This window comes from Suncus etruscus, chromosome 4 (genome assembly GCF_024139225.1).
Source record: "Suncus etruscus isolate mSunEtr1 chromosome 4, mSunEtr1.pri.cur, whole genome shotgun sequence".
Taxonomy (NCBI): domain Eukaryota; kingdom Metazoa; phylum Chordata; class Mammalia; order Eulipotyphla; family Soricidae; genus Suncus; species Suncus etruscus.
The window spans coordinates 91,795,588-91,809,249 of NC_064851.1; the positions used below are offsets into that span (position 1 = coordinate 91,795,588).

Consider the following 13,662-nt stretch of genomic DNA (forward strand, 5'->3'; position numbering starts at 1 on the left):
ATAAAATAATCCTGCCAAGGAATAGACTGACAGTAAAAGAATCAAGGCAATTGTATTGCATATAGTCAAAGCTTAGTTTAATCCGTGGCACCTAATATGCCTCCTGAGTACTGCCAGGATTGTCACCTGAGCACAGAACCAGAGTTAGCCCTGAGCACAACTCAGTAACCCAAACCTCCTCCCATTACCCAAAAAAAAAAAAAAAAAAATTAAAAGCATGTCAATTGCTCACTATACCTTCATTTTATCACATCCTGAATGTATTCAATCCTAAAATTGACTAGCTACTCACAAACACAGTCACCAAAATTTCTATCAAAATGTTGCCAGTCAAATAGTCCATTTATTGAAAGCAAATTTACTGAAAATCTTACCATTCTACAATGTATTCCAATAGTAAAATACAAAATATACTCCAAAAGGAAAGGAAAAAATATTTCCCTTAAGTAAGCTATTTCCCTTTATTTGAGAATTCAGGGTATCATATCTGACTGTACTTTTGGTTTTAATACTGGCTCTGTGATCAAAAGTCAGGGTGCTCAGAGATCATATGTGGTTCTGGTGATTGAATCCAGGTCAACCTCATAAAAGGCAAATGACTCACCCACTGTAGAGTTGTTTGTTGCTTTTATATTGGGGCCACACACAGCTGTGCTCAGGGCTTACTTACCACAGTAAGGGATCTCTCTTAACAGTGCTCAGGGGCCTATACATGGTGCTAGGGGTTGAACCAGGGTTGGCTACATACAAGCAAGTAGCCTAAACATATGTATTATCTCTCCAATCTTTGTTTTTTTTTTTAGAAATTATGTGCATGAATGAAACAAATGATTTCAACTGCAAAATCTCATCTAGGAGCTTTTTTAAAAAAAAAGGTAACAATTAGCTTAATATTAGATTTAGAAACCGATCTTCAAGAAATTTCCCCTGTGTCTATTCACAAATCCCTTATAATAATGTCAAGTAAGAGTATGTGAAGTTTCCAAAAATACTATGAGCATTCTGGCCTAAACCTAAACATACTGGTCCTATGTCTTGAAATACTTCCTACCACTAATTTCATTACTCTTTTCCCTTTGCAGGTAACACCTACTTACCATGAAAAAAATTTTCATTACATTCCTGAATAAAAAAAAAAAAAAAACACTGTTCTATAGAATGACACCATAAAAAATACCAGAATTATATTTAAACCAACATGAAATCAGTAAAAATCTATAAAGCCACAATAGCAGGTATAGAGCAGGACAAATTAAAAGCCTCATGAATCAATATGTGTCAACAAATCTCAGGGAATTAATTCCAGAAACAAACAAGTGTTAGTCACTTGCTTCAAAAAAATCACAACAGACACTGTGGGAAATACATATGCAAAAGATAGTCTGCAAAAGTTGTGTCTAACTTACCATTCTTCTACAATTTGCAAGAACTCATTATCACCTCTGAAAGTCCATCAATCATTAAATTCCAAGCTTTGCCAAAAACAAACAAGCAAGCAAGCAAAAGCCCTGTGATTAAAATTGTCTCACTTTGGCAACAAATTGAACTTTATGCATTGATTCAGACACTGAATGGTGGTCTCAATATTTGGCAGGTTCAGTGCTCCCATGAAAATGACTTTGAAGACTGTCACTTGGCAGCATTTCACTCATTCTTCAAAGAAGCTACAAGGAACCCTCAGGTCACAGCCTTTGATAGTCCTTCAAATCTGTGAACACATGACTCTAAACAATGAGCTGATTCTGAACACTCATTGCCAAATTTATTTTTATTATGTGATTTGTAATGAAAGTGTTCTTAGTACAAGGAGGCCTAATCGTTGGTTTGGAGGAGCACTACTTGGTAGTTTTGCTTTAACCTCTTTTTAACCTATGCTTAAGTTTTTAAGATTTTATCTATGCAAAAATGTTACTTTTGTTGTGTACTTTTACTGAAGCCTAACTTCAGTGTGTTTTCATTTATCTTGCAGCTACAGAATATATGAAGGAAAGTTACACAGAGAACAGAAATATATATAGCCAAAGGAGTCTCTAACTTAATCAAATCTAATCCAAGTCAACTCTAAGATTATTGGCAACACCAACAAATTCATACAAAGATAGCTGTTCAAATCGCCTTGGGATTCCTATAGAATTTCATGAAAGTGCTCTCTAATTTGTCATGAGGATACTGCATCATTTTTCAATTTGTGCAAGAGAGATGTCAATAAATGTCATATTACTGGTCATACAGGCCCATACTAGTTTCTGCTTAGCAAGAAATTGACACAGCATGCATTAAGCACACATTTTTGCTTAAAGCAAGTTTCATGATCTCCATAAAGTCATGAATTTATTCAAGTCTAAACTGCAATCTCTTCCTATTAAGAATGCCTACTTATAAATTGAAGGAGGGCACTTGTCTTGCATTCCACCAATCTAAATTCAATCCCTGTCACCCCAGATGGTCCACCAACCCACCAGGAATGATCCCTAATAACAGAACCAAGAGATAAATAAACCTGACCAGTGCCAGGTGTGGTTCAAAAGAAAAAAATCCAACAACAAAGAATGCCTAACAACTAGATAAATTTAGTCTTATAATACTGATTCAGACACACACTTTGGACATAACAAGTTAGTACCACCATTGATACTACAGAAAATAATAAAATGCCAAAATAATAACATATAAGAATTTCAGAGAATCAGGAGATAAAAGAGTAATAGTTTCTTTAAGCAAATAAAATACCATTTCAAAGTTCCTAGCTTCTTAAACTACTGGATACGTAACTTTGTAAAAATGTGTTATAAAATACATTTCTTTATCCTTTATTATCAGTAAATATTTCATTTGTATACCAACTTCATAGACTCAGTCAGAAAAAAATCCTGTGAATGAAAAGAGTTCATGAATAGAAAAAGTTTAAGAAGCAATGCAGAGCTAGAGCTCTAGCTAGAGCTCACTTCCATTCAAACATTCAGTAAAACAATTTGTTTTCTGGGGAAGACGGAGCTTTGAGATCACACCTGATCTAATGCAAGGTTTATTGCTGGTTCTATGCTCAGGGATTACTAGTAGTGGGTATGTGGGGTGCTGTGACTAAACCCGGGATGGCCACATTTAAGCAAGCATCCTATCCTCTGTACTGTCTCTCCAACCCAGAAAGACATCTTTCTTATACCTGCACTTACTCAGCATTATCGTCACTAACTTATACCCACCTCTATTCACTTAACTTCTCCAAACCTCTTAAACTAGTATAAAAATATAAAGAATAACAATTAAGATAAGATGCATAGGGCCCGGAGAGATAGCACAGCAGTGTTTGCCTTGCAAGCAGCCGATCCAGGACCAAAGGTGGTTGGTTCGAATCCCGGTGTCCCATATGGTCCCCCGTGCCTGCCAGGAGTTATTCCTGAGCAGACAGCCAGGAAGTAACCCCTGAGCACTGCCGGGTGTGGCCCAAAAACCAAAAAAAAAAAAAAAAAAGATGCATAGAAGAACAAAACATTATATAAAACCTTTTCCATAGTGCAGGAGCAGAAAGAAGATCAATAGTTAGTGAATTTAAAAACTTGTCTAAAGACCCACTGGTCTGAGGTCCTGTCTCTGTTCCAGTACCATGCTGTTTTGATCACTATGGCTTTATAGTATAGTTTCAAGTTAGGTAAGGAGATACCACCCAGCTTCTTGTTTTTCAATATGTGTTTGGCTATCCTGGGTCTTTTGTGGTTCCATATGAATTTTGTGATTGATTGTTCTAATTCTTTAAAGAATGATGTCTGAATTTGTATTGGGATTGCATTAAATCTATACAGTAGTTTGAGTAGGATAGACATTTTGACTATGTTAATTCTACCTACCCATGAGCATGGGATGTTCTTCCATTTCTTAAGATCCTCTTCAATTTCTTTCTGGAGTGTTTTAAAGTTTCCCTGGTATAGGTCTTTCACTTCCCTTGTAAGGTTGATTCCTAGGTACCTGATATTTTTTGATACTAAAATGATACTAAAATTTTGATACTAAATTTTTTGATACTAAAATACTAATATTTTTTGATACTAAAAATTTTTGATACTAAAATACTTTAAATGGAACTGTATTTTTTATCTCTCTCTCCTTGACTTCATTGTTTGTATACAGAAACACTACTGTCTTTTGTGTATTGACTTTGTATCCAGCCACTTTACTGTACTGGTTAATTGTTTCTAGGAGTTTTACTGTGGACTCTTTAGGGTTTTCAATGTATATCATCATATCATCTGTAAATAGAGATAGTTTGAGTTCCTCTTTCCCAATTTGGATTCCTTTGATTCCCTTCTCTTGTCGGATTGCTACTGCTAGGACTTCTAAGGTTATATTGAATAAAAGTGGAGAGAGTGGACAGCCTTGCCTAGTTCCTGACCTTAGTGGGAATGCTTCTAGCTTCTCACCATTAAGTATAATGTTGGCTGTAGGCTTTTCATAGATAGCTGTAACTATCTTGAGGAAGGTTCCTTCTAACCCTATTTTGCTGAGTGTCTTTAACATGAAAGGGTGTTGGATTTTGTCAAAAGCCTTCTTTGCATCGATTGATATGATCATGTGATTTTTGTCTTTCTTGTTGTTGATGTGATGTATAATGTTGAATGATTTGCGTATGTTGAACCAACCTTGCATTCCTGCTATAAAACCCACTTGGTCATAATATAAGATCTTTTTGATGAAGTGCTGGATTCGGATTGCTAAGATTTTGTTGAGTATCTTTGCATCTATGTTCATTAGTGAGATTGGTCTATAGTTTTCTTTCTTGGTGGTGTCGTAGGCATCTTTGGGGATGAGTGTGATATTAGCCTGTTTTTTTGATGGTATGGAAGAGCCTATGGAAAAGTGGTAGTGAGTCTTCTCAGAATGTTTGACAGAATTCACCTGTAAATCTATCTGGGCCTGGACTTTTGTTCTTAGGGACCCAACTTAGACCCCAGGTGATTAGACACCATCCATCCAGCCTTGAACCCTGGATCCCAGACATAGAAATGACAAAGTTCTTCATAACACCTACAGGAAACAAATCCCAACCGGGACATCCTTAATACTGCTGGGCCACCAACAAGTGCCAGCTCTAATATGATATCCTGACAACAAGGAAAATGAGAACAATTTGACCTAAGAGCAGGTTATCCTACCTCACCAGCTAACGATAAGACAAAATCAGAAGACTTATCACCCTTTGGTCAGTCCAAAAGCCAAGATCGCGATTTACAGATGACTGGCTACTAGAACCATGACTGGACTGTATGTATCTTTGGACCAATAAAAAAGCCACAGTCTAGAGTTTGAATTACAACCTACACAACAACCATGATCCCCAGTTCCAAAGGTCTGGCTGAGACAATTGCAATGGAATGGGGCTTCTGGAAACACAATGAAAGACGCTATTCTAGGTTCCATCTAGGATCAGTGCAAAGAACAAGACCACCAACCACAGAAGATGGATTAAAATGACACTGAGGGAACAGAACTTCTAGAATGACAAAGAAAGTCTTCATCATAAATCCCACTCCTGGACCTGTGCAGATACTGAGATCTCTAGATACAGAGGTCTGATTTTATCACCCAGGAAGAAGCAGAAGCCTTCCAAACATCACAAAAGCACCAAGGGGAGAGTAAATGAACCTGAATGGAGTCTATAGTTAATCCCATGACAATATATTCCAAGGGTGGAGAAACCCCTATCTCTTAGGCCAAGTGAATTCCTTTTCGATTGACCCCAATATTTACTGTGCCATTGCAGGAGGGAAAAAAAAGGCAAAAGCAAAAAACATTTTTTATATTTTTTATATATATTATTTTTTTAAATACTCATTTTTTTATTATCTTTTTATTTTTATTTACCTATCTACTTCTTGTCGATTTCCTTGTTTTGGTGTGGTTATTGAAGTTGTCCCCATTTACATTTATTTTTTTCCTTCTTTTCTTTTCTTTGTTTATATGCCCTGCCATGTTTTTTATCTCAAAACCATAGCTATTTTTGTGGTGCTTACCATTGTTATTATTCGAGTGCTCACTGGATATTTGACACTTCTTTTTGTACTGTTGGGGTGTTACACCTTATTTCTCTCCTTCGTCTCTCAAACCAATGAAGAGAGCCTCTAGAAGGATCCCACCCATTTTCGGCGGATTAGACTTTTACCCCAGTTTATTACTTTTCTTCAAACAAAACCACATAACTTGAACTATCTAGTCCTGCCTCCCAGTTAGAGGGGGAAATAAGGAAGGCACCAAGACCAAACAGGTGCAAGACTACTAAGTAGTAAACTAGGTACAGAGAGGACCACATTTTCTAGCAGCCCCAGGGGTGAGGGAGGAGGATATGGGAGGTAGGACGAAAATGGAGGTGTAGGGAGGACAAATTGGCGATGGGAATCCCCCTGATTTTATGTAAATATGTACCTAAAATATTATTGTCAACAATATGTAAGCCACTATGTTCAAAATAAAAATTATATTAAAAGAAAGATAAAAAGAATGCATTAATAAAAAAAGAATGAAAAAAAAGCAAACTCAGACCCCCCCAGCTAACACCATGTACGAAGGTAAAATCCAAAAGGATTAAAGACCTTGATATCAGACCTAATTCATAAGGTAAATAGAATAACACATAGGTAAAACACTCCATGACATTAAGACTAAAGGCATCTTCAAGGAGGAAACATCACTCTTAAAACAAGCGGAAACAGAGATAAACAGATGGCAATGTATTAAGCTGAGAAGCTTTTGCACCTCAAAGAAAACAGTGCCCAGGATACAAGAGAAACCCACTGAATGAGAGAAAGTATTCACTCAATACCCTTCAGATAAGGAGCTAATATCCAAAATATACAAGGTACTGACAGAACTTTACAAGAAAAAAAAAATCTAATTCCATCAAAAAATGGGGAGAAGAAATGAACAGACACTTTGTCAAAGAAGAAATACAAATGGCCAACAGGCACATGAATAAATGCTCCACATCATTAATCATCAGGAAAATGCAAATCAAAACAACTATGAGTTACCATTTCATGCCACAGAGTTTAGTGCACATCACAAAGAATGAGAACAAGCAGTTTTGGCAGGAATGTAGAGAGAAAGGAGCTCTTATAGTTTAGCACACATCACAAAGAATGAGAACAAGCAGTTTTGGCAGGAATGTAGAGAGAAAGGAACTCTTATCCACTGCTGGTGGGAATGCCGTCTAGTTCAACCTTTCTGGAAAGCAATATGGAGATTCCTCCAAAACCTGGAAATTGAGCTCCCATCCGATCCAGCTATACCACTCCTAGGGATATACCTGAGGAACACAATAATACAATACAAAAATCCCTTCCTTACACCTATATTCATTGCAGCATTATTTACAATAGCCAGACTCTGGAAACAACCAAGATGCCCCACAACAGATGAATGGCTAAAGAAACTGTTGTCCATATACACAATAGAATAGTATGCAGCCATCAGGAAAGATGAAGTCATAAAATTTTCCTATACATGGATGCACATCAGGGGTCTCAAACTCAATTTACCTGGGGGCTGCAGGAGGCAAAGTCGGGGTGATCCTTGAGTGCAAAGTCAGTAGTAAGCCTTGAACATTGGGGGGTATGACCCAACAACTAAAACAAAACAAAACAAAAAAAGATTCCTCTAGGGCAGGGCCACAAAATATTGTACGGAGGGCCACAAACGACCCGCAGGCCATGAGTTTGGGAACCCTGATATACATGGAATGCTGGATGAAATAAGCCAGAGGGAGAGAGATAGATGCAGAATAGTCTCACTCATCTATGGGTTTTAAGAAAAATAAAAGACATTTTTGCAATAATTCTCAGAGATAAAAGAAAGGTGGGCTGGAAGGTCCAGCTCACGACATGAAGTTCACCACAAAGAGTGATGAGTCCAGTTAGAGAAATAACTACACTGTGAACTATCATAACAGTGTGAGTTAATGAGGGAAGAAAGCCTGTCTAGAGTACAGATGTGGGTGGGGTGGGGAGGAGGGAGATTTGGAACATTGGTGACGGGAAGGCTGCACTGGTGAAGGTGGGTGTTCTTTACAGAACTGAAACCCAACTACAATCATATTCGTAATCAAGGTGTTTAAATAAAGATATTTTAAAAAATAACTTTGAAAGGGCATAAAAAATTAAATACGGGGCCGGGCGGTGGCGCTAAAGGTAAGGTGCCTGCCTTGCCTGCGCTAGCCTTGGACGGACCGCGGTTCGATCCCCCGGTGTCCCATATGGTCCCCCGAGCCAGGAGCAACTTCTGAGCGCATAGCCAGGAGTAACCCCTGAGCGTTACCGGGTGTGGCCCAAAAAAAAAAACCAAAAAAAAAAAAAAAAAAAAAAAATTAAATACACACATAAAACTTTACAAACTATTTTACTAAGGAAAATTTGAGCAAAATATTAAAAAATAAAACATGCTTTTCAACAAGTTTATGACTTTCCAATGCTACAGAAGCAAAACTTTCTCAATTATCTGTTTAAGTTTTTGACATTATTCTCATAAATTACTTGTTACCTAATGCTACCTGCTGAAAATGTCAGAAACATGAAAGGAACTGAGTAGAGTATCCTCTAATTATACATTAGTTTTAGATTTAAAATGTTTTTAATTAAAAGTTCAACTTAAATTAGATGTCAGCTTTTCAATTGAGATCTATAACTAATGGCTACTGCATTAAGCAAGGCAGATCCCATTGTTTCAGAAAATATTGCCAGAGGAGATGCATTAATAAATCATCATGCTAAACAATCTACTACAAGGAAAGTACTTGTCCAAGGAGCACTTACAGAACAAAAAGACAAATCTGTGGAAAGGTCCAAAGTTTCCACTATAGATTCACAGAATCATGAAGATGATCGAAACAAATAGTATTGGTTCCTATTTCTCATAACTTTCAAAATTTAAACTAACTTTAAAAATATATAACTTTTGATATTTCATAAACTTAGGAAAGCTTTTTAAATGTTAGATTGGGGGCCAGAACAGTGGCATGGCAGTAGGGCATTTGCCTTGCACACTGCTAACCTAGGATGGTCCTAGGTTCGATTTCCCTGCATCCCATATGGTCCCCCAATCCAGGAGCAATTTCTGACTGCATAGCCAGGAATAACCCCTGAGCATCACTGAGTGAGCCCTCCCCAAAAAAGAGTGATAGTACAATAGGCAGGACACATGGGTTGCATGCAGCCAACATGGGTTCAATCCTTGGTACCAGAGCCACATCAGGAGTGAACTCTGAGAGCAGATACAGGTATAATCCCTGACCATCACTGGCTGTGGTATAAAAAGTAAAAATAAACAAAAGTGCCAGAAATAAAACAGCAGGTAAGCTATTTGCCTGCCAGGAGTGATCCCTGAGCATAGCCAAAGGTGATTCAAAATCAACTAAAAAGCTTTTTAAAAAAATATGGATAAATTAAAATCTCAAACAAGTGTGCTCACTTCGGCAGCACATATACTAAAATTGGAACGATACAGAGAAGATTAGCATGGCCCCTGCGCAAGGATGACATGCAAATTCGTGAAGCGTTCCATATTTAAAAAAAAAAATCTCAAACAAGTTTGATCCAATAATGTACTTGAAATAAAATGACCAAGTTGATAAAATACTGAAGTAGTTTCAAAGAACTATCTGCAGACTAAAAAAAATGACTATGGAATAGTTAAAATATGTTACTTATTTTAAAAAGTGAGCAGTTACTCTATAAGAAATACATTTGAAATACTTTCTCTGTGGCCTCTGGGATAACAATAGTGAGTTATCTATATGTCAAACATAAGAGAGAAATATAACCCTGTTCAGCTTTTCCCCTTTCTCTTTTCTAACAAAATCAATCTATGCTCATATAGGAACAACAAATTTTCATTTAAAATAAGAATGGGAGAAAAATGAGAAGTAGAAAGACTATATTTCAATTCAGTTTCTCTGAAGATTAAAGCACCTATTACCTCTACAAATAAATTCCCATCCTATTCAATATCCCTTTCTCCATCTTCTGACACTCAATTCTCCTGATTCTCAAACACAAAACAATTATAGTTCTCTTTCTTTCATTTTATGCTCTACTGAACTCATCCAAAAATTTACAATTCTAGAAATCTTTCTCTTTTCCCAACTTCTAAACCCAAGATCATATCAACCTACACAAACCATATTTATTGTCTTAAGTCACATCATCTCAAAGTCATAGCCAAATATTAAATATTTTAATAAATGCATGCTTTTCAGTTCTTTGACTTCTGGTTTCTTTTCGATTATTTTCGGTGCCATTACACATTGTCCTACCAATAACAATATATGTATATAAATTTGCCAATGTATTTTACACTATTCATTTATACTTGACGTAACTCAAACCAATTGTTATAGTGTACTGCATTTATCAGTTTTTAATGTAACTCAGTAAAAAGCATGTATCTACTTTAAAATTTCCCTACAAATATCTGAAATGAATTAAGTTACATGTTATTACTTCAAAATATAGCAACTTTATTAAACATAGTGTATTAAAGAGCTTATTAAATATAGTTGCCCAATTTACTAAGAAATACAACTGTTATTCATGACTGTATTTTAAATATCTTCTTTCTTTATATATATATATAAATAAGCTTATATATATATATAAGCATGCAAAATTTTTGTTTCTTAGAATCCCTTAAAAGAGGGATTGTTTCAATATCCAATACTATCCAGCTTCTCACATTGAAGTTATCGTATCATATAATATCTTGTTATTATTTCTAAATATAAAATTCTTTCAGGTTTTGCCATGTTTCCTACAAAAGTATAATTTGATAATAAATAAAAATAACAGAAAGGTTATGTCAGATGTGAAGAACAAACAGACTTACCAAAGATTTATACTTCTTTTCAAGTAGTCTTAGTACTACAGTTCTGCTGTAATATGCATGCTAAAATTAGGGGAAAAAATAACCTTTAATATTCAAGACATATTACTCAAAATCCTTTTTCGTATTCTACTTCCAATAACATAAGTTACACAATAATTTAATTTTAAATTATTGTAATCAGAGCAAAACAGGTTTTCTATGTACAATTATTTAGCATAGCAATCACAAGACTGCAAAATTATCATGAACTATGGAACATTTATTAAGGGATCAGTAGGAAAATGTTCCATCCCTCAACTGGGCCCAGTTTGCATTTTATATTTTTAAATCACCACCAAAAAAATAAAGCAGTCTACCAGTGTATGACAAAGCTAAAGTAAAATTAAAAAGGGGATGCATACTGGAACAGGGTAGAAGGAAGACAACATTGGTGGTGGGAATACCCCTGATTCAATGTCACTATGTACCTAAAAAAATTACTGTGAAAGATTTGTAATCCACTTTGATCAAAATAAAAATGAAAAAGAAAAAAATGAAGGGGTTAAAGCATGGAAGAAATTATGACCCTATCGCCAAAAAAGAATACTGCCTTATCTACAAATGAAGGTATGTGTCAAGATTAAAATGTCCTGAAGGAATGGAATCTTAACCATGCATTAATAAACTACCACCAGAAATCAGTCAGACTAAGACAAGTTTAGTAGAAAGTGATAAATTTTCATTACTATTAGAACACAAACAAGCAGTTGATTTTTGGTTTTGGTTTTGGGTTTGTTTTTTTGTTTTTTTTGGTTTTTGTTTTTGTTTTTTTGGGGTTTTTTTTTTTTTTTTGGTTTTTGGGTCACACCCCGCAGCACTCAGGGGTTACTCCTAACTCTAAGCTCAGAAATCGCTCCTGGCAGGCTTGAGAGACCATATGGGATGTCAGGATTCGAACCATTACCCTTCTGTGTGCAAGGCAAACACCCTACTGCTGTGCTATCTCTCAGGCCCCAAAGCAGTTGATTTTTAAAAATTTCTTTTCTAATGGTTAATTTTCTTTAAATGTGACTCATTCTTTTAAGAATTAAATAGTAAGCAAAAATGTTAACTTAAAAATTCCAAAATGTAGATTATGATTTAATTTTTGCCAAAAACATTAACAGATTAATCCTAAATAAAATAAAACTATGTAAACCAAAATGTTGAGTTATTATCCTTGCAATGTAGAATAAGAAGAATTTCATTTCATTCATGCTTTCAGATTTTGCCATGTTTTCTACAAAAGTATAATTTGATAATCAATAAAAAATAACAGAAAGGTTATGTCCTATGTGAAGAACAAAAAGTTCAAGCAAAATTACATTCAGCAAACATTTATCAGAGATGTACTCTAAAGGTCCGGTAAGGATTAGACAGTGGACAGACAGAACTGTGTTTTTTTCATTGAAGGTTTGTCACATCGATTAAGACAACAAAAGAGGCATAGAAAGCCACTGGTTAGCTAATAAACAAATTGTGTTTCACAAATAGTAAACAAGTCACTGCCTTATGTGCCTGCTTTAAGTGACAGTCATGGGTCCTACCTTCTCTTCTCCACAGCATCATGAATGCCAATACATAGTTGAGAGGAAAAGAATGTGAGATTACAAAGCAGTGCTTCCCTACAAGTGCCAAAAGCTCACCCCTCACTCAGTAGCACTGGAGAGTTAACAGGATTTCTACTCCTTTTATTGTTTCAATGGTAACAAGATTTCTACTAATAAAATGTTCTGGCAGTGATGTTTTCCATAGGAAATTATGCCTAATACTGATAAAATTTCCCAAAGCTACCTATTGATGAGAAGGCAAACAAAGGGCTATTTTTTAGCTTTCCCTCCTCTGCCAGAGAAAAATAAGCAATGAATCCTACAATGAGTCCTACTTACATCTGCTTATAAAATCTGAATGTTACATTTTTTTAAAACAGTTTTGGGAGAGGTCATTTTTTCAAAAAGATAAAAATGAATTATCACTCAAAATCCTAACTGGCTCTGTAACAATCTTGGGCAGTTTTCTTATCTTCCCTATATTTCAACTGCTGTGCCTATAAAATCAGGTAAAAATGCTACCAACTAATTGTAATGAAAATTTAAAAAATGATTAGAAGTTCTACACACAGGGAACATTCAAATATTAGCTATTCTTTGAAACAATATATTAGTATATCAAATATACTTTAAAATTATATGATTCCATTTCTTCTTACCATCCATTTTTTGAACCACACAGCTTCAGTATCAACTAATGCAAGAAAATAGATTGGATCCAAACTCTTTTGTGAGACAAGATAGCTTTGATCATGTTTAATGGATAGCAAAGACAAAGTACTCTCCACAATTTCTTCCATATACCTTAGAGTTTAAAAAAAGAATGATTTTATTTAGCTAATATATATTATTATAAAATATTGTGCTAATATATTTGTACTTGTAGAATGATAAAGTAATCTTTAGAATTTTTAATATATTAATAACTATTAGAGGACAAGTTGTTGGTCATTTTCTCCTGCTTTCAAAGCATAATTTCACCATCAGATCTACAATTTTTTTTTGTTTGTTTTTTTTTGGTCACACCCAGCAGTGCTCAGGGGTTACTCCTGGCTGTCTGCTCAAAAATAGCTCCTGGCAGGCACGGGGGACCATGTGGGACACCGGAATTCGAACCAACCACCTTTGGTCCTGGATTGGCTGCTTGCAAGGCATTAACTTTTCTTTTCATATTCACAAATGCTATTACAATCTTAAAGTTTTAGAGCTGGGGAGAGAGTATAAGAGTTAA

The 13,662-nt window shown here is 35.5% G+C and overlaps 1 protein-coding gene and 1 non-coding gene across 2 annotated transcripts in view; one reads left to right on the top strand and one right to left on the bottom strand.

The window, feature by feature from the left end:
• The window catches only part of TBC1D32 (TBC1 domain family member 32), a 266,472-nt gene that overhangs the window by 224,119 nt on the left and 28,691 nt on the right, over positions 1-13,662 (bottom strand). The window contains 2 exon segments of the mRNA XM_049772618.1: positions 10,864-10,923; positions 13,091-13,235. Of these exon segments, the coding sequence (XP_049628575.1) occupies positions 10,864-10,923; positions 13,091-13,235 (205 nt within the window).
• Positions 9,443-9,549, top strand: LOC126008307 (U6 spliceosomal RNA). The gene has a single exon (XR_007495644.1). It is a non-coding gene; the product is annotated as a U6 spliceosomal RNA (small nuclear RNA).